We start from the raw sequence: 26254 nt of genomic DNA on the forward strand, positions 1-26254 counted from the left end.
TATGAAAGGTAATTGACGTGTAAATTTCAACAGGCTTTACTTATTAACCAGTGGGGAAGTTCCTCTCTTTCGACTACAAGACGCTTTTCTAAGAGTAACACCCCTGCACTCAGGAACGTGTGCTGGGTCCTTCTGTGCAATGGTTGCTAACAAACAACTCCCCAGGTTGCTGCTGTCTAGGCTGTGGGGCTGCAGAAAGCTGGATTCCTGTTGTCTGTGTGGGTAGAGATCAGTGTTTACTCAACAACACAGCGTTGGTTGGTAAGGAAAAAAATTTTTTTCCTTCCCAAGCATACCCTGGAGTCTTTCCAAAAAGGAGAGTACTGCACAGAACAATCAACAGAATGAGAGATGGCAAGTCTGCTTTCAGACAGATGGGGACAGAAAAGCCAAGAAAGCAAAGCACGCACTAAGCACCTTTACACACTGAAGGAATACCAGGCACCAGAGAACAGATTCAAAACCTCGCCTGCTGGAGGGCACTCGGGTCACTGGACTGTTCCTCCACCACAGATACTTTTCTTTCCTTCTTGTACCTTTTTCTCTTTCTTCCCATTTTCTTCCTCCATAGCCACAGCCCCACAAAAGCAACTGCAGAATAAAGAGGCTGCCCGACCCCAGTCCCATGGAGAAGACTTGAGCTTGCTGAATTATGGACAGCAGGTGTCACTTTCACCCCAAGACTGGGCTCCCACCACCACTGAGAAATCCTCCCCAGAGACAGAAGAAAATACAAACCTCAAATACTGATATCTCTTTTATTTTCTTTCATCATTCAAGTTTGTTCAGAACATTACAAGAGGCATGAAAGAAAAAATAATTCCATTTTTAAAACTCTGTCCAAAGTATAACATATGAAACCATGCCATTACCTTAGGAAACAAAAGCATTCAAAATTAATTTGGTATTAAAGTTCAAGATTCAGACTAACCTCAAAGTATGGCATGTGCAGTGTTTAAGTGCAAGAAGTATATTCATTCCAATTATTTTACAGAGATGCTGGAGTGACGTGTGCAATTTGAAATATTCAAATCCTTTAAGGTTTCTGAACTAAGTGTTTAAATGAAAACTGAAATGCTGCATAGTTTCAGTGGCTTTCAATTTCCTGTTTGATCTCAGAAATATATGGATGATCTTTGCCGTGAGCTATTTCCATGATTGCAATGGCCTAGGAAAAAGCAAGACAAACAATGAGAGCCTAGAAGCCAATCTCCTCACACCTCCACCCGGGGTAACTTTAAGTTGGATCTCTCTGCTTTAAGGCACAGGATGCAAACTGGGCATTAGAGCCTATGTTCTCCACCAGGACCTGTTTTTTTTTATTATTTTATTTTTATTTTTTAAATTAATTTATTTATTTTGAGATGGAGTCTCGCTCTATCGCCCAGGCTGGAGTGCAGTGGTGCGATCTCCGCTCACTGCAAGCTCCGCATCCCGGGTTCACGCCATTCTCCTGCCTCAGCCTCCCGAGTACCTGGCACCACAGGCGCCCACCACCATGCCTGGCTAATTTTTTGTATTTTTAGTAGACACGGGGTTTCACTGTGTTGGCCAGGATGGTCTCGATCTCCTGACCTCGTAATCCGCCCGCCTTGGCCTCTCAAAGTGCTGGGATTACAGGCGTGAGCCACGGTGCCTGGCCTTGGTTTTTTTTTAAAAAAGGAGACAAGACTATCTGGTAGCTAACTCATCCAGTGTCTACTGCTAGGTAAAACATTCTGCAAAAATATCCAGCTGGAGAAATGATGTCATGAAACTGATTTCATGACATTCTCTTGCCCCAAGATTCTAGCTCTTTCAGTAAAACATGCTTTAAGGACTAATTTTTTTGATTATGTTCAACCCAGAAAATAGGTGATGCTGGTAAAGTCCATAGTGAATTTTATATCAAAGCTATTTTGATTTTTAGTTGACATTACTAACCTGCAAGACATAGTTAAACTATTTTTCCCTTTCGAAAAGCATACTCTTTCCTTTTAATACATATTCTAAAAACTTAAAAGAAAGGTAGCAGGTTTCATTGAGGGATGCTAGAGAATGTACTTAAGGTTTCTTTATAGTGAGGCAATGTAAAATGGTCAAGTTTCCAGTGGTTTAATCATTTCCTAGCTGTGTGGCCTTGGGTAATTTACTTAACCACTCTGTGCCTCATTTTCCTGAACTGTAAAACTGGAATAATACCTACCTCTCAGGGTTGTTAATTCAGATACAGTGTTTCGAACAGCGCCTGGCATACAGGAAGTTTATATCAAATGTCATCTCTAAGAATGTATTTGCTCTTTTGTATTCAGCCAAATTACTCAGAGAAAAAAGTATTCCCCCAGAGAATTTGTAATGGCCTGTGACTATGACAGCCATTACTATCTTTTATATATTCTCCTCCTAGATCTCAAGCCAAGAGGAGGCAGGCCAAGTAACAGTGCAAGCCTTCGGAAATCACCTGTTCCAGGTGCCGACTCTGCCCAGGCATTCATTTCAAGACTCATGTTCCTTGCTCAGATCTGCTCCAGACTTCATTGATCTATTACTTAATCACCTGACACACTTTGCAGTTGTGACCTAAATGGCTAATTCTCAGAAGACAAATTCCATGGTTTAAAACAGAAAATTTTGTTTTGTGCTCCCTTCCAGCCTGGCTGTGCCCTGACCCTTCTATTTGGGATGTGCGCCTTATTCCATCTTCGCAAATAGTCTATTGGGAAACTTTGGAGAAGGTGAAAGATTAGGCCTGCAGGCCCTGTCCATGGCCCCAGCATTTTATAAAGTCTCTTACAGGAGTAAATGGACTATCCCCTCAATTACACTGTATTGACTGTGAATTCCACATCACAAACAATGAGAATCAATACTCAGGATGATGACTCTGACCTCCCGTGATGTGAGGGTCGGGGCCTGGCTCCTGGGCAGCACAGGGCCGCCATCAAACCGAAGGCGAATGCTGCCCAGGGGTCTGGCTCCCCACCAGTTTCATCACAGCTTGAGTGGGAGGAGCCGAAGCTTTCAATTTAGACCCTCATTTGAATGAAGGCCCCACCATGCACCCTAGGCTATTACTCACTTAACCTGCTTGAACCTCACTTTCTTCATCAGGAAAGCCTCTCGTTTTTGTGAGAATTCAAAGGAAAAGCACACGAGGGTCTTGGTATGTAACTGGTCCTCAATGAACTGAGAGGATGATTAAGTGCATTTTAGAAACAGCAAATGCGCAATTCTAACATCCTAACCCTAACTCTCCATATCCTACCTCCTTGATTTCACCACAACTGGGGATCATCATTCTGAAAATCCCAAAGGTCAAACAAATGGAGAATTCCTCCAGGCACAGGCTGGGCCTGTGATCACGGCCAGCCCTCTGGATGTGGGCACCCATTCCCTTTGAGGGAGGCCTGGACACAAACACAGCAGAGGTGCACTCTCTCACTCCCCCATCACCTGCGGGACCCACCCCCGCTGCTCCCACGGCAAGAGGGTGGGTGAGAGCTGCTCACCCTCCACTGCTTCAGCCATTCAGCCTGGTGAGGCATGAAGGAGATGTGCTAAGGAGGCCGTCTGGCCACTGGGAATCCTAAGGCCGAGTTACAGACATACCTTCTTCAGGGCTTTCTCCCCTGCGGCTTTGTGTTCCAGGCCCATGTAGAGTCTCCCTAGCTTCAACCACATGGAGGCCACGTTGAGGGAGTACAAAGGATAGTGCTTACTAGAACAAGAGAAGAGACAACAGGCCACCATGTCAGCGGCTACTGAGCCGCCCCACAGGCTGGGTGCAGTAAGCCGGAGGCTGCCATGCTTAGGGCCAAACTCTGCCCACCAGTGGCCTCTCCAAATCCCACCAGGGTTTGGGTGGAGAGTGTGGATGCTGCCACCCTGCGGAATCATTGCAGATGTTGTTCATTATTTGTAGTTTGTGTGTTTCTGAAAAGCTACATAACAACTGCAGGAGAAATCCTATTCAAAAGCATTTGTAAACACAATCTTCAATCCCAGTCCAGATTTTTATATTTCAGACATACCCAGAGGAAGACCCTGGGAAAACAGCTTGTGAAGTAAATGTCCCATTTATGAAGGCAGCAATTAGGCCTATCACCTTAGGTACTCAGACATACAGCCACCCACCCAACCCCCACCCACCCCAATGTGTCTTAAGACCCCAGCTTTCTGTCACACTATGATATGGGCTGGTTTAGCAAAACAGTAAGTGCTCTGAAGTCAGAACACTTCCTGTGTCTTCTGGATGTTCTTTCCCCATTGTCCAGCAGGGGCTTTAGATACAGCAAGTGTTCTCTCCGGCTGTACCTGAAGACTGACTGATGGGGTCTGCCTGGGAAACAGCCATTTCCCTAAGAACAGGGCCCAGAGGCAGCTGGTGGGTGAGCCAGTGTGTGTGTTTACATGTGTGTAAGAGGTGTTTACTTAAAGGCTAGGCTGTTCCACCCTGTGTCTCCTGAAAGTCAGTCCAAAAAGACATGTTCTAGCTGTATTCCTGGGCAGGAGGCAGCCCTGGGACCCACGGCCCCACGGAAGACCAGAGCTGGGCTTCCGGGAGGTGGCTCACGCAGATAACGATGGGTCTAGCAGAGCAAGGCCCTGCTGGGAGAACCACAGGGCTGGGATGCTGTCTGTCTGCTCCTCTCTCCCTACAGATCTCACACAGAGAACTGTGCATGAGGCCAGTGCACTTCCTCACACACTCCAGGAGAAAAGGAAGGTTTGAGTTTATCCCCAATTTAACAAATTCTGTTTCCAAGAGCAGATTTTAAGAGCTGGCTTCCTTTGGGCTCCCCCTGCTGGCTAATCAGGGCACAGTGGGGTAAGTAGAGGGTGGAGTGGGCAGTGGACATTCAGACCAGACACAACCTTCACAGACCCTAATCTCGGAAGTGGAAGGAGACTGAGGGCTTCTCAAACTCCTGAGAAACACCTGGGATGCTTCCAGAACACAGATTTCTGGGTCTAATGCCCAGCGACCCTGATTCACTTGGCCCACTTGGTGTTGGACGTACCCTGTAAATGCATAATATCAGTGCCTTTAAAAAGAGCTCCAGTGATCCCATCTAGGCCACCTCAGCCCTGAAGCGTCTAGTCCGAGTCAGAGGACAAAGCCACAACTTCCGTCTGTCACCCACTTTTAGGTTTAGTAACCCTCTCAGGCAGGAAATCTCTCCAGGGCTAATATTCATTATTACTACAAATTAAAAAGCAACTTTTTTTTCTTTTTTCCAAACCTGGGGTGGGGAGATTAGATAACCACGGTCAACCCACTGGTCCCAGAGCTTCCCCATTTGCAAACTGGGGCTGTAACTTGAAAAAGCAAAAGAAGGGGATGGTGTGAGTAATGATGAAAAGCAGGGTTTCTGAGACCACCACTTAGTAATTAAACTTGGAAGCAGTGGGTGGGAAAAGAAGCAAACTAGTGGCTTCTCAAAACTAGCCTGAGTTAACTACTATGGATATGGCCCTGGATGGACCTGGGAGGGATCTTGCCCCAGTATCCGCTGCATAACCTCAACCTGTCTCCTTGGGATGGTGGTGAGAACAGGCCTGACTCGGGAGCAGTGCCCTGCACCAGCACCTCCAGATGTGGGTGCAGAGAAAAGGCAGCTGCGCTAGGCAAGTCTCAGCAATGGGCAGGAAGACGACACTATCGTATACATTCTAAACAACCAAATTCCACTCCGTGGATGATTAGAACAGCCTCTGCAATCACCTGTAGGGCTTAATGATTTTCTGTCCATACTGCAGGGCTCCTTCCCAGTCCTGCATGTACAAGCAGACACCCATGGCCTGGTACATCATGTGCAACATGTACACGTTACTGTCCTCAAACACAGAGCTCATCTTCTCCTGGCTGAGCTCGCAGATCTCCAGCAGCTCACTAGGGGGTGCTGTGGAGTCAAGGAAACGGCCACCGGGCCCAAGCTGCCTGGAGGCTTCCCCAGGCTGGGTTCAAGGAGTTCTTTCGTCCACTCCACTCTCACCCTTACCCCATGAAAAAGTAACTTACAGAAAGCCAAGCAAAAGTGAAAGGAATTACATTTCTCCAGAAAAAACAAATGAGGAAAACCTGAAGATCGGAACTGCTCAACTCAAGAATTTTAGCCGCAGGGTCCAGACCCCTAGTTCTGATGTAAACAATGTTGATTAAAATCACGATTCTAATCAAATTCAAATCCTCACCCAAGTTGGAACCCTGAGCACGACTCCCACTGTGGCAAAGTTCTTTCTTATGCTGAGAAACAATGTGCCTTTCTCTCATTTCCTCTCACTGGTTTTAAATTCTACCCTTTAGAGTACAAATCGAATCCCTTTTCAACTCCCAAGAAAATACTACAATACAATGGTTAAGAATATGGATTCTGATAGAGCTGGGACAAAATCCTAGATCCTATCACCATCAGCTGTGTCCTTTGGGCAAATTACTTAATATCTATCAGGCTGTTTCCTCATCTGCTGCATGGGAATGAGCAGAGTCCCTGCTCAGAGTGTGCCAGTGAGGAGAGCTGAAATAAGCAAGGCCCTTGGCACTGTGCCCTGCCCAAAGTAAAATACCCAAAGCACAAGGCCATCAAGGCTCTGTCCTTCACGGTCCTCCACCACATGAGGCTCCGAGCCAAACTAGCCAAAATAAGGGGAAATAAGATCATACAACTCCAACAGGATGGACACCACATTGTGGGTGGTCAGTACGCCTTTACACATTTACTAGGAGACATTCCTCCTTTGGTTTTCAGAATCTTAAATCCATCCTTCTCCTGCTCCCTCTTTCCAACTTCCCACCTTGCCTTGTTGGCGAGGGATAATAAGCTATCAGGGCAGTTGTAAAGGATATATTTATAGTGCTTGGCCCTCCGGAACTCTTCAATGACGTTGCGTGCATATCTGACCATGTCTCGGATGGCTTCTGCCTTTGGGGGATCGCTGAGCTTCCGGATTTCCACCTTGGCCTTATCCTGAAGGAAACGTCCACAAGGGCAAGGCGTTACCGCCCATGGAAACCACACTGATAGGGAAACCTCTCATATAATACACATTCCCACACAGCGGTCGACACTGGCCCATTCCAAGGTTACAAAAGAATGAAAGGAAATCAGGCAATGCATCTGAAGAAATTCAGTACTCCATTACCTTTTTACAGAAACAAAACAAAAAGATTAATTTTCTAGATACTCCTTATCTAAAATGTGTTGGCTATGGGCAGATATATGTGTTTACACATCTACGAATCAAGAGACTAGAATAAGGAAGGATGGCATTGACGGAACAATTTGGAAAATGCCAGGGAAACTTCCACATATTCTGGTGAACAGGTTGGAAAGCCTAAAGATTATACTCATGTGCTTTTCCCCCCTCCTCCTTTCAGCAGTTGTTTCTTTTCAAGAAAGAGCAGTTCGGCAGACCTTTCTCCTGTTTGTACAGTGTAATGGAAATGTTTTCTTTAGCTACTAGGAGCAGGTCTGAACAGAGACCTGGTCTAACTAGATTCCCTTTGGCTGTCTTTGTAAGGAGGGTTTAAAGGGTCAAAAAGATCCTAGAGGAGATCCGCCAAGTCAGACAAGCTCTTCGGCAGAGACGTCCTGAGATCAGAGTGCAGTCAGCGCTCTTGCCCAATGAACAACCTTACCTTGTCCTTGGTGGTGCACTCCTGGCACTCACAGGTGAAGAAATAAGAATCTCTTAACCGGTCATTTCTATCTTCCGTTGGGTACAGGAGATCAATATAGCTGGTAAAAACCTACGGGGTCCAAAAAGATAAAGCTTCAGTCTGCTACAGGTAAACTCAATCCTCGTCATTCCTGTGCCTTTGCAGTCACCTGCGGGGCCCATGCAGAGGATAAGGCAGGCTGCAGCAGAGGAATGCGCTGTTTACTTTAAGGCACCGAATTCCTGAACTGAGCAGCCACCTGACGTTGGCTTTCTCTAGAAGGTGTTCACTAATCCACAGCTGAACTGGGAGCTGAAGCCAAGGTGCAGGTTAGTGGAAAGAGTCTGTAGAATCAAGGAGTCCTTAAAACAGTGTCCTGGAGGGTTCAGAGGATCCCTGCCTCCCTCAGCTGCCTCTGCCTGGCCTTCATGTAGTTTCATGTTTCACCACCTGAGACGGCGCAAATGCTTCGTTGCCGTCATCACTGGATGCTGCGTGCAGGGGAGGGCATGAACACGCACACGCCACACACATGCAGCTAAGCTCCCCTTCTCCTCACATCAACTGGCAAGGGAGCAAGAGGCTCCACTCAGTGGGCTGGGACCCACAGCTCTGGGTGGCCAGCGGAGGGTGAACACATCTTCTAGGACACCAGAATGCTGCGGCCTGGCCCAGCGGGCAGCTCCTGATCCTGCAGGGCAGGGAGCTTGGAAAGTCCTCACCTTTGGTTCATGGGGCTCCACCGTCCTTGCCTTTTCCTAATGGGGTCTGTAACTAAGACTTGGAGCATATGGAGGAGACCAGCATTTAGATGTCCATTATCTACTCACTGGGACAGCACTGGCTACTCATCCCACACAATCAGGCAAATGTCTGACTGAACAGATGGATCTCATGAAGCCGCTAGCGTGCCAGTGACCGCGGGCACCACCAGGCAGGCAGGAGAGGACGCGCACAGGGCTGGGTGCTGCAGGGACAGCTAAGCTCTCCCCAGCCCATGGGGAGGTACTGGACACGTTGCAGCTCACCCCGAAACCCTGGGGAATGGGGTTTCTCCTTCTCTGAAGGGTAAGTAATCCCCAAAGCACTGACTTCCCAAAAATGAGGTTACTGCAAAGGTTACAGATCCAGGAGAACATGAGGGCAAAAGGAAACCGCAGCCACCCCTGCCCTGCCTCACACCGCAAGAGCCTGCCAACAATCTCTGTAATGACTGACAGTGCAACGTACGGAAGCTTCCAGAAGATGGCGACAAAGGCCACTCCAGTACCACTGCTCACAGCCAGACTGAGCCAGCCTAGGTGACAACCTGCTCATCTCTGCAGTCAGCCCACAGGTGCACTGGAGCCTGGGTGACTGCACTCTGACTGGCTGCAATTATCTGTTTCAAGAAAGGCTTCAGAGCAGTCTCCATAAGACCTTTGGAAACTCAGACACCCCAGCCGAAAGGGGACACACCCTCATCGTAATGGATTTAGCTGAAGGTAGAAGGGCCAACCTGCCTGCATCTTGGGCTTCAGCTCCCAGTGCAGCTGTGGATTAGTGAGTGCCTTCCAGAGAAAGCAAAGCACTTCTCATTCAGCACACTGACAGTTACACTTTACACTTCAAATACCCAGGCATGCACCGCAAAATAGCATTACAAATTGCTAAACTGAAATTTAACCTAAGTGTGTGATTACAAGTTCCTAAAAACTCATGTGTCTTGCTGGGAATTTACTTAAGAACACAGAGCATACTACAGCAATCCACCAGGCCAGCCCCTCCCTGGTGAGACATCTCATGAGGTAGTCAGGAATCACACATGGGAAGGGAACAGGGAATCGCTGAGCAGGTGATGGGAAGGCTGGTTCTCTCCACGTCCTGAAGCTGAGGAGGGAAACTAAGGTGCCCCTTGGCCACAGACTGCCTTGACTTCTCCTATTACTGCATATACCTGGACCTTTGATTTAGATTCCTAAAAAGTGAACTGCGACCTGAAGTTCAGATGTGGAATTGATAGAACACGAAATTCTGATGTGTCCCTTGGAGTGCCAGCTCTTTAGCTACTGCTGCGTCACTTGCTTTCTTTTGCTTTGGACCTTTGAGGGATGGTGGGGAACAAGCAAGAATTCACCAAATAAAATAAAATAAAATAAAGCTCAAGCTCAGTTGTTTGGCAATAGGGATACAGAGACTCTAAAGATAATCAAAAGTTTGACTGCGGTCATTTTGGTAGTAAATGTCTTCTTTCTCTGTAAATCTCTATAAAGCTTTGGGACAAATTTGACTCAAATTTATTACTTCCTGTTTTTCTTGACTAGAGATGGAAATGTATGTACCAAACAGAAGCCCCAAAGTGTGGGAATCTAAACTACAGGTTACAAATCTGATCACTGACTCCTGGAGAGCCTGAGGGCAGACTCAGCTAAAGTGCTGGAGGCAGTCACAGCTCATACTGTCAAGTGACACTGCACAGATCTGTCCACATTGCCTTTTAAAGAGCAGTCTCAAGCCCCCTGCTGCAGCCACCCATAGCCATGAACTCACCTCCTCTCCTGGCTTGATTTCCTGTACAGCTCTGACTTCTGCCAGGGTCCCTTTGTAGGTCACAATGACATTGGGGCAACAGCTATGATTCATCAATGCAACACTGTCAGTCAGAAGAGAAAACCCAGTTTTTAAAATGAGATAGGCAGACTGTTTAGCCTCCTTCACTACTTACTTGCTAAGTCAGAGGAACTGAATCTTTGCAAGACATTTTTTAAAAATCTAATAGTTGGCTATCACATTCTAAGAGGTTGTTCTGCATGCACTGATAATCCTATCTACCATCTCACACTTTCACCATATTAAAAACTGAAATCCACAATTCAAGTACTATCTAAGCCAAAACCAAAAAACACACAACAGCAAAAACAACAAATGCCACAAATATTCCTTCCTGATAGAATGCAGCTCTCAGAACCCAATACCCACAGCTAATTGCTACTTCACTATACACTGTCAAACACAGGTGCGTTGTCGCTTTCAAGCAGCTTTTTGTATTAGTGGATTATTTCTCACGTTTTTTTCAGATGTTGAGAAATGCCAGCTTCCTAAGGGAGGAAGGGTGTGTGATCCCCTGAGAGACCCGGAGACACCCGTCTGAGTTTCTCTGCACCTCAATTTCCTCATCTGGAAAATTGGGACATTATTGCTCCTGCTGCTCACTGTCTGCTTTTCAGGGACAGCGAGAAGGAGAGAGAGAGATTCGCCTATGCGAGGTGCTTTGAGCTTTCTGATTATATGAAGGTCAAAGTTCTGAGAACAGAAATTTCTAAACTACAGGGAAAAAGTGCTTGATCTCTGAAAATGCTGCCTTTGAAATCACAATGCCGATATGATTTCAGCCCAAAGGGATTTTTTCCCCCAATTAAAACTGCCCAGAAACTGGGGCTCATGCTCCTACGGGCACTCACAGCCATGTGTGTCATTGCTCTGGTGGCCAATGTCACCTCCCTGACCCTCCAGAGACCACAGCCCCTCTCCTGCTTGCTCCGAGAATACAAAAAGGGAAAGGGGTTTCGAAGCCTGATGAGGATGAACTGCCCCAGGCTGGCTATGGCCTATGGCCAAGTGCACTCCCCCACCTCCTGGTTGCTAAAGGCCTGAGCAAAGTATGTGGTTGGCCTGGTGCCTGAGATAAACAGGTAGCAGCTTCCTGTCTTGACCTTGGGGAGGGCCACCTCTGCACTGCACCAAGGCCCACTTGGCTTCCTGGAAAGTGATGCCCAAGGAATCAGGTCCTAGGAAATCAAATAAACAAATGCATCGAAGGGTAGTTGTATTAAAATAAAAGCACATTTCTAAAACCATCTTGTGGAAGTATTAAATAGCTGAAGGCAGACTCGGGTATCTCTTTAATGAAGGTGGGGGAAATGCACTAAGTCAAAGACCCTAAAACAATGCATGTTCTTGGTGTCATAATTCTGTTGGCAACCACCGACAGGTGAGAATCCTCAAAGCACCTCACTCTTTTTTTTTTTTTTTTTGAGATGGAGTCTCGGTTTGTTGTCCAGGCTGGAGTGCAGTGGCGCGATCTCAGCTCACTGCAACCTCCACCTCCCGGGTTCAAGTGATTCTGCTGCCTCAGCCTCCTGAGTAGCTGGGATTACAGGTGTGCGCCACCATGCCCAGCTAATTTTTGTACTTTTAGTAGAGACGGGGTTTCACCATGTTGGTCAGGCTGGTCTCCAACTCCTGACCTCCTGATCTGCCCGCTTCGGCCTCCCAAAGTGCTGGGATTATAGGTGTGAGCCACCATGCCCGGCAGCACCTTACTCTTAATCTTTTAGTCTTTTAAGATATTAAGAACAGAGACATTCCATAGTTCATTTCAGTTATAAAGGTGTCAATACACGCCTTCTTCAGTGGGTCCAATGCCCTCTTTTTCTCCTGCCTTTTCCCAGGGGCCAAAGTTAAAAAAAAAAAAAAAGCTTCTTTCCTCACTTCCAGAATTCCAACTGCAGATGATGCCATTTTGGCCCCAAGGACAAATATTACATGAACAAACTTTTTAGTCTCTCTGGTTCAAGTAAACCTGTGACAGCTGCTCACGAGACACAGACTGTACGGATTCTTCTCTTTCTGACCTACACAACGCACAGCGTCTGGCAGAGACGCACATAGCTAAGGGCAGGCACATCACTCAGGGCAAATGCATGAGTATTAAGGGTTTCCTACCTATGTGGCAACCTACAGACAAAGGCCCCTGCAGTATGTTAAGCAACCTCCCTCTGGATAGAACTTATCTACAATGTGGATTAATTTGGAGGCTGGGGGGATGCATGATGAATTCCTTGGCTCTATCTGTGAAGCAAGGGTTTGATTTCAGGGACTGAAGCATTTTGGAAATACTCATTCCATGAGACAGACAAAGGCAAAATCATTCTTGGCAATCCATTAAAGTCAGATCTATAAACATCTCCATTTGTCAACTGGCTAGCCTTTGCTGAATTACTCAAGTATTCTTCAAATCCAGAGAAAATCCTATAGTTCTTTGAAATTTTTATCCGGCCCACTACTTCAGCATATTCTCCCTCCAAATTGTGCTGTTTCTGTACTGGTATTTATCAAAAAGGACAGATGGAGAAGAAGCTCATATAGTCTGTACTCAAGCTTGTGGCCAATTCTTGGTTGGCAATTAATGTTTCACTTTGAGCATAAGAAATGGAAAGATTTCCAGAACCACAGATAGGCAGAAAGCAAATTTCTCAGCAGGGCATGAGCTGTTCCTTCTATGCACGCTATAAAATATTCTTTAATAACAGCTCTCTGCCTAGCAGGACTTAACAAGCAACTGTTCTCTTAACTACTACCTTTGGATCCTTAAGTGTAGGGGAAATATTTTGAAATCTGGCAGATTAAAAAGCTGTTTTAATTCACTTTGAGTTTCATGTCTGCCACATGCAGTTAGGTGGGTTATTTAAAAATGAAAAAAAAATCAAATTAGTGTTAAGTAAGTAAAAAGGAAAGAAATGAAGTCAAACACAGCCTACTCAGGAAATATCGCTGATCCCAAATGAGAAAGTTCTTCATCTTCAATTGTGAAGCCATTACAGTTAACCTGCAGCAAGAAAAAGGGAGAAAGGAAAAAAATGAGCTGGAGCTTCTTTCTGGGTAGAGATTATTTTTTTAAATTTTGACTTTTAACAAATTAGGAAGATGTTTTGGTGTAGTGGTTTTAAAACCTTTCTTTTGCCCATGTTATCATTCAAACAAAATTTACTTATCAGTTCCATGCATAAACAAACAAGCAGAATTGTGATGCATCCCTTAGTGTAGCCTACCTACCATCTAAATACAGTGGTCCAGGCACGCCAAAGACCCCCAAGACTCTGAGGACTGACGTTTGCACACTTGCATGGGAGTTAAGATACCTGGAGTCTAATCTCAATTCTGCTACAGCTTTGTTGTAAGATCTTAAGCCTATCACTGAATCACTGTGTCTTTAAAGAAAAGAATCAATTCAGCTGGGCGTGGTAGCTCACGCCTGTAATCTCAGCACTTTGGGAAGCTGAGGCGGGCGGATCACCTGAGGTCGGGAGTTCAAAACCAGCCTGACCAACATGGAGAAACCCCATCTCTACTAAAAAAAAATACAAATACAAAATTATCCAGGCGTGGTGGCGCATGCCTGTAATCCCAGCTACTTGGGAGGCTGAGGCAGGAGAATCATTTGAACCCAGGAGGCGGAGGCTGCAGTAAGCCGAGATTGTGCCATTGCACTCCAGCCTGGGCAACAACAGCGAAACTCTGTCTCAAAAAAAAGGAATCAATCCAATGCTCATCTCATAAGGTGAGGTGGTAAATATGAAGCCCTTATTCATCTAATCTAACTGCTATCCCTCTCTCTGTTAGGGAGGCAGAGGGATTGAGGGCTTAAAGCTAAGGCACTGAGACCTTGCCTTTCAAGTCTCAGCCAAATCACCTACAGGCCACCTTCTCACCCTTTAAAAGAAACGTTGTACGGGCCCGCTGGCTCACGCCTGTAATCCCAGCACTTTGGGAGTCCAAGGTGGGCAGATCACCTGAGGTCAGGAGTTCAAGACCAGTCTGGCCAACATGGTGAAACCCTGTCTCTACTAAAAATACAAAAATTAGCTGGATCTGGTGGCATGCACCTGTAATCCCAGCTGCTCCAACTACTCGGGAGGCTGAGGCAGGAAGATCACTTGAACCTGGGAGGTGGAGGTTGCAGTAAGCCGAGATTACACCACTGCACTCCAGCCTGGACGACAGTGTGAGACTCCATCTCAAAAAAAAAAAAAAAAAAAAAAAGAAAAGAAATGTTGCATAGAAAAATACCAAGGGCAACTTTCACCATTCTGGAAGCCTAACTTAGAACAAGCAGGCTGAAAATGAGGACTATACATGCCTAACTTATGTACTGTTCTATAAACTCATTCTTTCCACAGATATGTACTGGGAGCCCTTACATGCTGGGCACCGTGCACAGAAAAACAAACAGAAAGACAAACAGGCTGAAAATTTGTGGCCTCAAAGAAAATCAGACTATTAGGAGACAATTCGGTAGGTGATCTTCATGTCTCTAAAATTTCAGCACTGGAAGAAAACTAAGACTCTACTTTTTAGAGGACGAAACTGAAGTCAGAGAGGAACAATGATTTGTCCACAGTCACAAAGATACTTGGTGACAAAGGCTGAGACCCCTGCTTGTCCCACGCTGCTATGAAGTCTCTGTCCGTGAGGCACTCACACTGAACGATTCCACCCCACTCTCTTCTGCACTTGGAGACACAGCACTGTTACAATTCAGGCCAACAGATGGGCTTTGTAAAACTAGCATCCTCTGAGCACTCACTCTGGGCCAGGCACTGTGCTAGGTACTTCAGATTTACCATCCCATAAATCTGCAATATCACTATAGCATTACTACAGCAACTCATTTTACAGATGTGAAAATTGAGGCTCAGGAAGGTTCAATGATTAAGTGACTTGCTCAAGGATATGTAAATGATAAGTGGCAGAACAGGAGCCAGAATTCAGACTAGGCATTCTGAACAGCAACTCTGGTTTCTTCACACTATACCATGTTCCTTCTAAAATTGGTCAGATCTACTAAATGCTAATGTGGTTATTTTGCTTAACATTAAAGGGCCAAACGCAGGGGCTTGAAAATCTTGGTATACAAAGCAATAAGAGGTATATGATGGGTTTGACTTGCAGTATTTACAATTCAACACAAAAAGCAGAAAATGGGAGGGTACTGTGGATTAGTAAAATAATACACAGGCTTTGAAATCCTGAGGGATTGGGCATGTGTAAGTAGAAGACTTGGCATATTATTTTTTGTGCCAACTCTAAGTACCCTGACCAATTCTGTCACACAGACATTGACTAACAACCATTAACCAATGACCATCAACCAACATTAGGTAAGAGTAAATTAAAGTTTTCATTCATTCAACAAAATTACCGGAGCATGACCTGTATCCGGTATTATACTGGGTTCTAAATGATCTATGTATCATCTCAGACTGAGTACTACCACGCCTCAGCAGTTTCTGGTACAAATGTTTTCAGAATGAAACAATGAATCAGAAAAATTTGCAACACTTTTCAAAACTGATCTAGGGACAGACAGCTTCTGACTACTTTGGGGATGAGATTCTTGTTTCTCTGCTTTTTCAGTCCCTCCTCTGCAGCAAGCCCACTTAGACCAGTCGATGACTCCAGATTCCTTCAGACTCGATCACTTTATGACCATCAGTCCCTTTATTCCCTTCCCGGCTCCTCTTACTGTGGAAGACTGCGTGTGTTTCTTCATGAGCTAAGGCTCCCATGAGCCTAAGAGTCATTACTGTTCCTTTTGTGATGGTGTTTAAGCCTACTTACATAGCAATTTTCCTGCCAGCTTTCCTTCCCTTCTGAAATATCCCTAGAGAAGAAAAGTGAACTTGCATGTTAAGAAACATGCATGGTCCATAGTCTTTTTTCTGAAGTCAAATCAGGCGTAAGAACCTTGCAAAAGCTATTCTCATAATTAGCATTTAGACTAGATGTAGGCTGCACACCAAAAATACACTTCCCAATCATGCATATGTTCCCAGTGATTAGAACACACCTCGATGCTGTCAAAGATGTGTGGTCACCTTCTGCTGCCAGCTGCTGCCAGGTCTCGAGGTAACCCACAACAGCCTCCCATGGACCAGACGGTGGAAAGGGCTCAGGGGCTGGAACAGCAGACACGTGGTAGCTGCTGGCTGAGAGGTGGGACCGGTGGCATGTGGCTGCAGCAGCACTTTGCATTTCTGCTTTGGAGTTTTCTTTGGGGATAGTAAATGTCCCCTTTCAAATTTACATATGAAAAAATTATGTGTGTGTGTATTTGTGTGAACACAAATAATCTCAAAATGTATACTTATTTGTATTCACATGTAATCTCAAAATGTATACTTATTTGATAAAGTCAATAAAGGAATTAATTCTCTATAGTTACGTGTATGTGTGTATGCATATGTGTGTGTATATATATACATTTTTTAAGGTATATAAATGTTCTGAATTTTCTGAGTCAGTCCATATTTCAAAGAGTCAGTCACTTTCACCACAAATATACTTCTACTTGTGAGATGGAGTCACTTGATTTTTGGTTATGAAAATATGGTCCTGTAACTACGGCATCAACATTGAGAAATCCTATAAGCATGCATCACTGTGTTAGAGGAAAAGCTATCTTTTTCCATAGCCAGAAAAGTAGATACTTTATGTTTATTTCATCTCTCTGCTTTCTCATATATAAACTAATCCAGAAAAAATTATGTATTCATTTTTTCAGAAAATGTAAGAGAAGTCGATTCCTCACTTCCCATTGTCAGCCAAATCTATTGTCTCAGGATACTTAGGAAAGTACAATTTAAACCCAGGATAATATGAAAATTAGAAAGGTCTTTTATTCCTTCTACCTTAACACTCAAAACTTGAAGCCACCTTTTCACCTACAAGGAATCGCATATTTTTCTGATTATGACAGTCACATAACTGAAATATATCTAAATAAAGTTTATAAAAGAATTCAATAAATTGTTAATAGTTGTTCACAGTTGGGGAGAAGCTGAAGTGGGCAGAAGTGATGAATGACTCACTTTTTTTTTTCTTTATAGACAGGGTCTCTCTCTGTTGCCCAGGCTGAAGTGCAGTGGTGTGATCACAGCTCACTGCAGCCTCGAACTCTTGGGCTCAAGTGATCCTCCTACCTCAGCCTCCTGAGTAGCTGGGACTACAGACACACGCCATGGTGCCTGGCCACTTTCTTTATGTGTGTAATTTTTAAAGTGTGTGCTTTTTGCCTTTTTCTCCTTCTTAGCATGCTTTTTGTAAGTTATACATGCTCACTGTAGAAAATCCAGAAAGTCACCCAGTAAAAAGCCTAAATTTTTCCACAACTCGGAAGACAACTGTGAACTTCCACTTAATCTTTACGTTATGTGTGTTTTCGTATTATACCCTTTTTTCATACTTTTCATACTGCTTTGATACTTAATGTTATGTCATCAGCATTTCCCAAGTTTAGACAGTCTGTGAAACGTAACTTATAAAGGTTATGTAACCTTCCATCACATGGAGATGCCATAATTTATGTAACCAAACTCCCACTACTGGCCATTTATAGTATTTCCTTTTCCTCTTTCCTTTTCTTCTTCCCTTCCTCCCCTCCTTTCCTCCTTCCTTCTTTCTTTTCTGCCTTTGGCTTTTAAAAGAATCCTACAATAAACAATTTATACGTAAATCTCTGTCCATGATTTCTGATTATATCCTTAGGACAGATTCCTGCAAATAGAGTTACTGGGCAAAGGGTACATTAGGTAATGCTTATTCTATTCTAAGACAAAACCATGGAGGTGTCCACTTCATCTCTTTTACACATCCGGAGACTGATGTAGCTTCTTGCTCCCATGGAGCAGAATTCTAGTATTTCTCTATCTGGGAAGGTCACTTTCAACTAGATGCCCAGTTTGTAGAGGGCATCGCAAAGGCACATGAGAGAGAAATCCAATCTAGTAAGTCAGGCCAGGAAGAGCCACCCTCACGATAACAGGAAGGTTGTGTGTTCCCCGAGGCATGGCCGCTGCACCCTTTGTTCTCTCGTCCTAACAATGCCCAAGGCTTGCCTTGCCAGTGGCCTAGTTTCCAAAGCTGTAATCACTTTCAAATTGCTCTTGCTTAGAAGCCTAAGATTTCCTTAGATCTGATTTTGGTAAACCTAGACTTCTCTAAACAAGAGTTCTTAGCCACCGTCAGGAAAGACTTCCACATCTAGACCCACTTGGGCTCCTCTCGGCAGTGACTGTCCTTCCTTGGGCCATCACAAAGGGCCCTCCTATCAGTGCAGCCTTGGTTAGAGTGAAAAAACACTACAGATAGAACAGAAGGTTTAAGAGAGTAAAAGTAAAATTTAATGTAGGAACTTCAAATGGTCTTTTCTTTGCAAAGAGCTTAAAGTATGCCAGAGTACCAGGGCACTGACAACTCCTTTGTTTTCATGAACTCTTTGTGAGGCAGAGGCAGAGGCGAATTTCCTACACTCCACCCATCAATGAGGGCCAGCAGAGGGGACCTTGATCTGCTCAAGGTCACTGAGCAAGGCTATGGCAACACACGGTCCAATTGGCTCAGAGCTTCGTTGTCAGGAAGATGCCATCATTCTATTTGCATTCATCTTCACTGAGTGCTTGCTGGGGAGAGGGCCTTGGAGAGGGAAAGGCCAGACTGAGTGTTACCTGCTGCCAGCGTCCTTACCTGTGCAAAGACTACTATGAGGCTATCATTGTCAGGGAATTCGAGATGCTTGGAGTAAAAGTGATGGAGAGCAGCTATGTCACTCTGAATCAAATCCTTCTTCTCATTATCTAACTTATCCAGATCTGTGGATAAATAATCCATTATTCACCCAGTAGAAAGCGTGGGATTTCTAGCTACATCCTATTTTTGCTGTAAATGATACAGAGGAAAGGAATGGGCGGAAAAAAAAAACCCCAAAACTAACATGTTGAACCCCCAGAGAACATTCTTCCCCATTACTTGGTTTAACTGACAAACCCTAAGGAAAGAAAGCAAGCCATTTCTTCCTTCTCTCCCTCTGATGACTAGAAGTCACTTGGGACATGAGATTTCGACTGACTGTTAGCAATGAGGTCAGGGATGGGTAGCAATGACTCATAACCAGCCTCAGCCTAGTCAAGGGCCCCCCAATTGGCCCGGGAATCTGGGTCGTGGTCAAACAACTGGACAATCCCTGATTTCACGGCTTTCAGTAAGAACATCAGCTATTTAGAGGACTGCAATTCAGCAAAGATCCAAAAATATTCAGCATGCCAAGAGGGCCAGCAGGAGGTAGCTCAGGGTGCAATAATTCATCTTGGGAGCTCCTACCTCCTTTAATTATTTCCTAACAATCCTGTCAACTCAGAAGAAAAAAGCTAAAAGTGCTTTTCGAAACAGCACAAGAGTCAAAATAAAAACTAGTAATCAAAGAAATCACTACTCCTCTGAGCACAAACTAGCCCGTCCTCGCTTCAATCCTGCCCAACCCATGTGAAATCTGTGGCTGAGAGAACTGCGCGGCTGGTCACAGAAAGACTTACGTGATTCAAACTCCTTCACAGCTAACAATTTTTCCGAAGGTGTTCTCTCTGGGTGGATTTTCTAGCAATTGGGGAAGAAATCACACAGATACAGATTTTTTAACAACCAGTGTAATAAAGTGGCACTTTCACTTTTACATCAACATAAAGAAAAAGTAACAATTCTTAAGGAAGTAAATAAAACAAGCTACTCAAGGACTCCACCACTAGGGCTCTCCACCAGCCAAATCCAAAGACTCTTCTAAAGCGCTTTTTAAAATGTCTACCGTGTACCTAACACCCTGATAATACTATGCACACAGTAGGCTCAGAAATGCCTGTTACGGGAAAGAACAGGGCCGGAAAACAACTTTTTAGGGTCCTTACTTAAAAGGACTGGGTCTACAGACAAACCATCCTATTTATTATTTCTCCTTCTAAAAAGGAACAAAATCAAACCCCCCATCCATTTTACACTTTCTTTAAGCATAGGCTAAAATGATCTCAAATTCTGTGTTTCAAAAAGAACACTTTTGGTTGTATCTGTGAGCCCAGATTCACTTTAAACGCGTTGCTGGCTTTGTTCTAGACACCCCAAGAGGAGCTAACAATAGTAAACCCGCTAGGCTTTGAGAACATGAATAAACTTGGTGTTGACAAGAGTTCAAAGGCAGAGCTCAGGAGCTGGCCCAAGGCCGTGTCTTTGTAATCTGGCTATTCAATTTGGGGATACAGGTGGTCTAGCAGGGCACGCTCACCTCCCTAGTTAACATGTTAAGCCTCCCCTTGGTAGTTTGGTAGCCTGTCTCCCCTAATCCTTTGCAAGCTACTAGAATACAAATGGTCTGTTTTTTTAATCATCAAGTCCTATAGAGATGAAAAGATGGGCAGGTAACTTTCATTTAATACACTATTAGTAGTAGTAGTAATTATAATAAAACTTGAATGAAGCTTGTATAAACTCATCTTTGCATTCAGACTACCCTCCTGGTGCCGAAATATTTCAATAGTTCTTTTTTGGAGCAGAAATCTTCCATTCACGGGATGCATTTTTATAAGATTTATAAGTCATCTCGCTTGGGAAAGCTTTTCATTCAGGAAAGTCTACCAGCCTCTTCTGAATTCTTAACATATCACTATAAATATCATCAATAATTCAGGGGAACAAAATAATAAAACACCAGCTTGGCCACCCAATCCTCCCAAGATGTGCGGAGATCCCATCTGATGACTTACTGACTCTGATACCTCATACCCAGTCATCCTATTCCCTCTGACTCATTCAGCCCAAATACTCTGCATAAATTTAAAAATAACTGTTATTAAGGATCCGAAAGTTAACCTCCTGCAGGGGAACAATTCTGATGTTTTGGTCTCACTCTACAGGCAACCCATGAATGGCTTTTGTTACTCTCGGCTGGCGAGGTAGCATTTCAGCAAGCACCTGACCCAAGCTGAACATAGCTGAAGGATGACCTCAGAGTTTTGAAATGTTCTACTTCTGTTTACACAGCCCAGGATCCTAACTTGGTCTGGGGACAGATACATGCTAATCATTTCCATCACATTTGGCTTAGATTAAAAAATAGAAAAATTTTAAGGGTGGAGGAGGGCTGGTAGGTATACAGGAGAAGTGGATGAAATTTCAGTTTGTTTGTTTTTTTTTTTCATTTTTAGAGACAGAGTCTCATTTACTTTGTTGCTCAGGCTGGAGTATGGTGGCACAATCACAGCTCACTGCAGCCTTGAAGTTCCGGGTTCAAGTAATTCTCCTGCCTCAGCCTCCAGAATAGCTGGGACCACAGGTGTATACCACCACACCTGGGCAATTTTTTTAATTTTTAAAATTTATTATACAGAATGGGTCTCACTTTGTTGCCAAGGCTGGTCTCGAACTCCTGGATTCAAACAATCCTTCTGCCTTGGCCTCCCAAAGTGCTAAGATTACAGGTACGAGCCACTATGCCCAGCCAAAATTTCAGCTTTAAAAGATTTATAGTCCAGAGGCCCTGCCACCAACTTCTCTGACAGCACTGAGGAGCAAGACCTCCACAGCCTGGACATATGCCGTCTAAGCCCCACACTGCCTATTTCATTGGATCACAAGGACAAGTTCTATGGCATTTTCCTGTCCTCTTTTTAGTTTGGCCCTTCGAAGATTAGGTGTCTAATTATTATGCAATCAGCAAGAATGAACCAGACCAGGCGGAGAACAGTCAGTACGGTGGCTAAAGCAATTTCATCTTGGATGCTGATACACCATGTTGATTTCTGGTTAACTCCTGCTCTGGGAATGCTTCTAAGATTTCTACTTTGTCTATGGCTACCTTAAATCCTGCCTTAGGTCAATACAATCTTGAGCACAAATCTTGCTCTCAGGCAGATTTGCATAGCATCCTTGCCTTTCCTTGTAACTGCTGTACAAATTTCTTCCCTATGGTATATAAGCCCTGGGTCTGGTGGGTAATGGTGCAGGGATCCACCATCTTGTCGTGCTGCCGCCCAAGACATAGACATGGCTTCAGTTCATAAGTCCTAGTAAATGTTTCTAATAAACTGGATTTGTCAGCTTCTTTCTTCTGTCTCTCAGCTTCCTCACTCTTTGAGCGTAAGTTTGCATAGTCCTGCCCACCACGGAATAGTCAGAGTTGGCATCACTTCTGGAGAAAGCCATTGATGACTATCATCTGTTTCCATCAAGGGCACCTCTTTCTTTCCTTCTTCTTCACTTTTTTTTTTTTTAACTCTCTTCCCCTCTCCCTTGCCTCTATTTCTACTTTTCCACTCTTTCTCTTCTTTGCACATGTCATAGTCAAGGCTGTTCCATCCAATTCTTTGCCTGCCTATGCACAGGCAAGAAAGGAGCCAAGAAAGCAGAATATTACACAGGAAAGGGGAACAGAGTACACTCTTTATGTCAGAATGGAAAGAGAGGAAAATCTCAAAGCTGCTCAGACCAATCTGGTTCCCTAGGAAGCTCTAATTATTTGAGGTCAGGCTTTTCATGTCATGTATTTCCATGTAAACCTGTCATGAAAACAGCTCAGAATTTCAGAGCTGTGGCTATGCTCCCGGTCTAGGGTAAGCAACATCCTAATTGCACAGGGCACACAACTAACTAGATTATGCCTGGAGTATTTTCCCCACCCTTGTCCATATGGATATGATAGGAAATGTAGTCTAAGGATGTTTAACGAGAGATGGTTACCAAAGGTCAGTTACTCATCTTTCTGACCTTTAAAAGAAAAACAAAATAAAATGCACTTGAACATTGTCCCATTTCCTCACCTGTTTGGCCAGAATCCTTGCTGTTAGTCTTACAGTCTCCGAGGGATTCCAGTTTTCCCCAAAAACAACCATGGGAGAACATTCCAGCTTGTGCATGGGCCAATCTTCTTTCTGGGAAGATTGAAAAAAACATTATTAAAAAATAGCACATACACTGGAATAAAGTGTGAGAGGAGAGGATGCAGTGAGTCCCCCTAGTTAAGGTCAAGTAAAATATGTTTCCTTTTGGAAAACACGAGGGTGCTCACAAAAGCTAGAGATAGAAACATCCTTTAAGATAGGCACGATTGTATGACCTTCACTCAGGCCTGGGTCAAGCTTGTTGGGATGAGAAGATCTACTTTGTGTTTTTTCCTCAAGCACCTCATGGCTTTCTGCAGCCCCTCAATATTCTAAACAACACATACATCTTTCCATCATCTGTGCAAGCTGTCAAATTGCAGAGGGAGCAATTTGAGTATCAGCCATTGATTTGGCTTTGTTGCCTCACAGTTCCGCTCTGGCTTTGTTCTCACGTCAGGGCAAATAATGGAGAGTTGACTTACACAGCAATGAGTCCCTTTTACAGGCGACTTTTTAAAAAGCACAAATGAGGGTTTCATGAAGGGCAACCACTGGAAAGATTTAGGAATAGTTAGGACTTCCCAAAGATGCACTGGATAAAACAGTAGTATTCTTTCTTTCCTTTTTTTTTTGAGACAGTGTCTCGCTCTGTTGCCAGGCTGCAGTGCAGTGGCGCGATCTCGACTCACTGCAACCTCTGCCTCCCGGGTTCAAGTGATTCTCCTGCCTCAGCCTCCTGAGTAGCTGAGATTACAGGTGTGTGCCACTACGCCCGGCTAATTTTTGTATTTTTAGTAGAGACGGGGTTTCACGATGTCGGCCAGGATAGTCTTGATCTCTTAACCTCATGATCCACCTGCTTCGGCCTCCCAAAGTGCAGGGATTACAGGCGTAAGCCACCATGCCTGGCCTAACAGTAGTATTCTTTCTATCATACGCCCTGAAGTTTCCCTGCCCCGGGTAGAGGGATGAAGGATATTTGCTGCTGGAAGGGTGGAGGTGCCATCACTTGAGATGGGGAAGGCATTGAGAGAAGGACACCATGGTGTTTTGGAGGCTGAGGGAAGCAAGTACTTTGAGGACTAGCGAGTAAATGATGATGCCAGTGCTGGAGATAGGCTTAGTGTGAGAGGACGGAGAATGTGATTTGGAATCATGGAAGCTTGATGATTTTCATAAAAACCAGTTTTGGTGGGATGATGGGGTAAGAAATGACTGGGAGCAGATTCAAGAAAGAATGAAAGGAGACACAGCTTAGAGTAGTGAAAAGTTGTGGGGGATTTTTTTTTTTTTTAGATGGGAAATATCAGAGCACGTTGTATACTGATGGAAGCCCTTATACACTGTCTCTTTCACGATGGAATTGGGTACTGTCCTGCTCTGTCCTTGGCCTTTCCTAGCCAGAAAATGGCCATAAATGCTCAGGGCAGGGAGGCTGACGTGGGCGGATCACCCGAGGTCAGGAGTTTATGACTGGCCTGGCCAACGTGATAAAACCCCATCTCTACTAAAAATAAAAAAATTAGCCAAGTGTGGTGGCGTGTGCCTGCAGTCCCAGCTACTCAGGAGGCTGAGGCAGGAGAATCGCTTGAACCCAGGAGGCAGAGGTTGCAGTGGGCTGAGAGTGCACCGCTACACTCCAGCCTGGGCAACAGTGTGAGATTCTGTCTCAAAAATAAAAATAAATGCTCAGGCCAGAAAGCTAGAGTCATCCTTGACGCTGCTCTCTCATTCACACTCCACATTCAGTCAGTTCTGGCAAATCCTCTGTCTCTGCCTGGAATCTGATCACTTCTTAGCTCCCCAACCTTTCTACCCGGCTGCAGCCCCAACATCTCTCATGACTAATGTCCTGCCACTGCCTTCTAACTGGATGCCCGCTTCTGTCCTTGCTCCCATGGACTAGGTTCCAGAGAGCAGCCTGAGGGATTCTGTTGACAAAATTCGGATCAGGCCAGTCCTCAGCTCAAAATCTAATGGCTTTTCTCATCCAGGCAAAAGGCCAAGCGCTAAAGGTGACCTAGGAGGCCACACGTGATGGGAGCGCCCCTGCACCACCCCAGCCCATCATCTCCCACCGTACTCTCACCTGCCTCACTGCACTTAGCCACAGCAGTGTCCTGGCTGCGCCTGGAGCCATGTACCTGCCTCAAGGCCCTTCGCACTTGCTCTGTTTTGTGGCTAGCACTCTCCTCCCCTGGATATCCATGTGACTCCCTCCCTCCTCTCCAGCCGCTGCTGGAATGTCACCTTCTCAAGATACCTGCCACAATCACCCTGTCAGAAAGAGCACTTCCCCATCATTCTCCCTTTCCTTGCTTTCTGCTGCTTCTTAGTACTTCTCACCACCTGAGCATATTACATATTTATTAGTTGTTTGGTTTAGTATCTTTTACCCAGGAAAATAAAGAAACTTTGTTTTGTTCGTAGCTGTAACCCCAGAACTGACAACAGTGCCTGGCATTTACTAGGCACTCAATATAGTTGTTGAAGGAATGAAGATATCTCCCTACCCCCTTCCCTCCACACTGATCCCCCAAGAAGGAAGCACATAATGTCACTTAATGATTTAATGCAGTCTATGGTGCAGCCCCTTAGCTCAAGTTCTGGGCCAAGATGTTCTGCAGAGTTAAATAATGCCGCGCCAAATATAACTAAGAGCAGGGAGGAAAAGAAATGACAAGATATGCACAAGGGAGAAGAGAATCTGTTTTTAGCCAAAGCCTAAAATGAGAGCATGGTGATGAGGCGAAGAGGTGGGAACAGGTGGGTCTGGCTCCCTGCAGACTAATCGGCTCCCTCCTCAGCTGCAGGGCAAAGAGGAAAAGACAGAGATGACCCTCGGGATACCTGAGAGGATATGGGGACCTACCAGCTGGGGACAGATGGATCATTAACAACTATAGACAAATGCCCACTCTGACTCCAGTAACTCCAAGAAAACTCCAAGACATAATCTCTGTCCCTAATGGGCCTGCAAGCTGTTGTTTTCTGAACTGCAGGTGGTGCTTTGGTGTTTAGCAACTACACTGAATTCCTGGGAAGTTAAATATGAACATTTATTAATGTAATTATTATTTATAAAATATAATCAATTTATTAATGTAGTTGATTTAAAATTAATGTTACTGTAAATATTACATAATGGTGACATTTA

General features: G+C 44.7%; 1 protein-coding gene across 2 annotated transcripts in view; it reads right to left on the minus strand.

The window, feature by feature from the left end:
* Positions 1 to 744: 744 nt before the first annotated feature.
* Positions 745 to 26254, minus strand: part of SMYD2 (SET and MYND domain containing 2) — a 56040-nt gene continuing 30530 nt past the window's right edge. For both annotated transcript variants that reach the window (XM_003308746.7, XM_063792110.1), the window contains 10 exons: positions 23035 to 23145; positions 19768 to 19828; positions 18923 to 19047; positions 13159 to 13226; positions 10169 to 10271; positions 7619 to 7729; positions 6827 to 6947; positions 5705 to 5879; positions 3589 to 3697; positions 745 to 1168 (listed from right to left, as the gene is read on the minus strand). In XM_003308746.7, the coding sequence (XP_003308794.3) occupies positions 1088 to 1168; positions 3589 to 3697; positions 5705 to 5879; positions 6827 to 6947; positions 7619 to 7729; positions 10169 to 10271; positions 13159 to 13226; positions 18923 to 19047; positions 19768 to 19828; positions 23035 to 23145 (1065 nt within the window). In that variant the 3' untranslated portion in view covers positions 745 to 1087. The remainder of the gene's footprint in view (positions 1169 to 3588; positions 3698 to 5704; positions 5880 to 6826; positions 6948 to 7618; positions 7730 to 10168; positions 10272 to 13158; positions 13227 to 18922; positions 19048 to 19767; positions 19829 to 23034; positions 23146 to 26254) is intronic.

Source organism: Pan troglodytes, chromosome 1 (genome assembly GCF_028858775.2).
Source record: "Pan troglodytes isolate AG18354 chromosome 1, NHGRI_mPanTro3-v2.0_pri, whole genome shotgun sequence".
NCBI lineage: Eukaryota > Metazoa > Chordata > Mammalia > Primates > Hominidae > Pan > Pan troglodytes.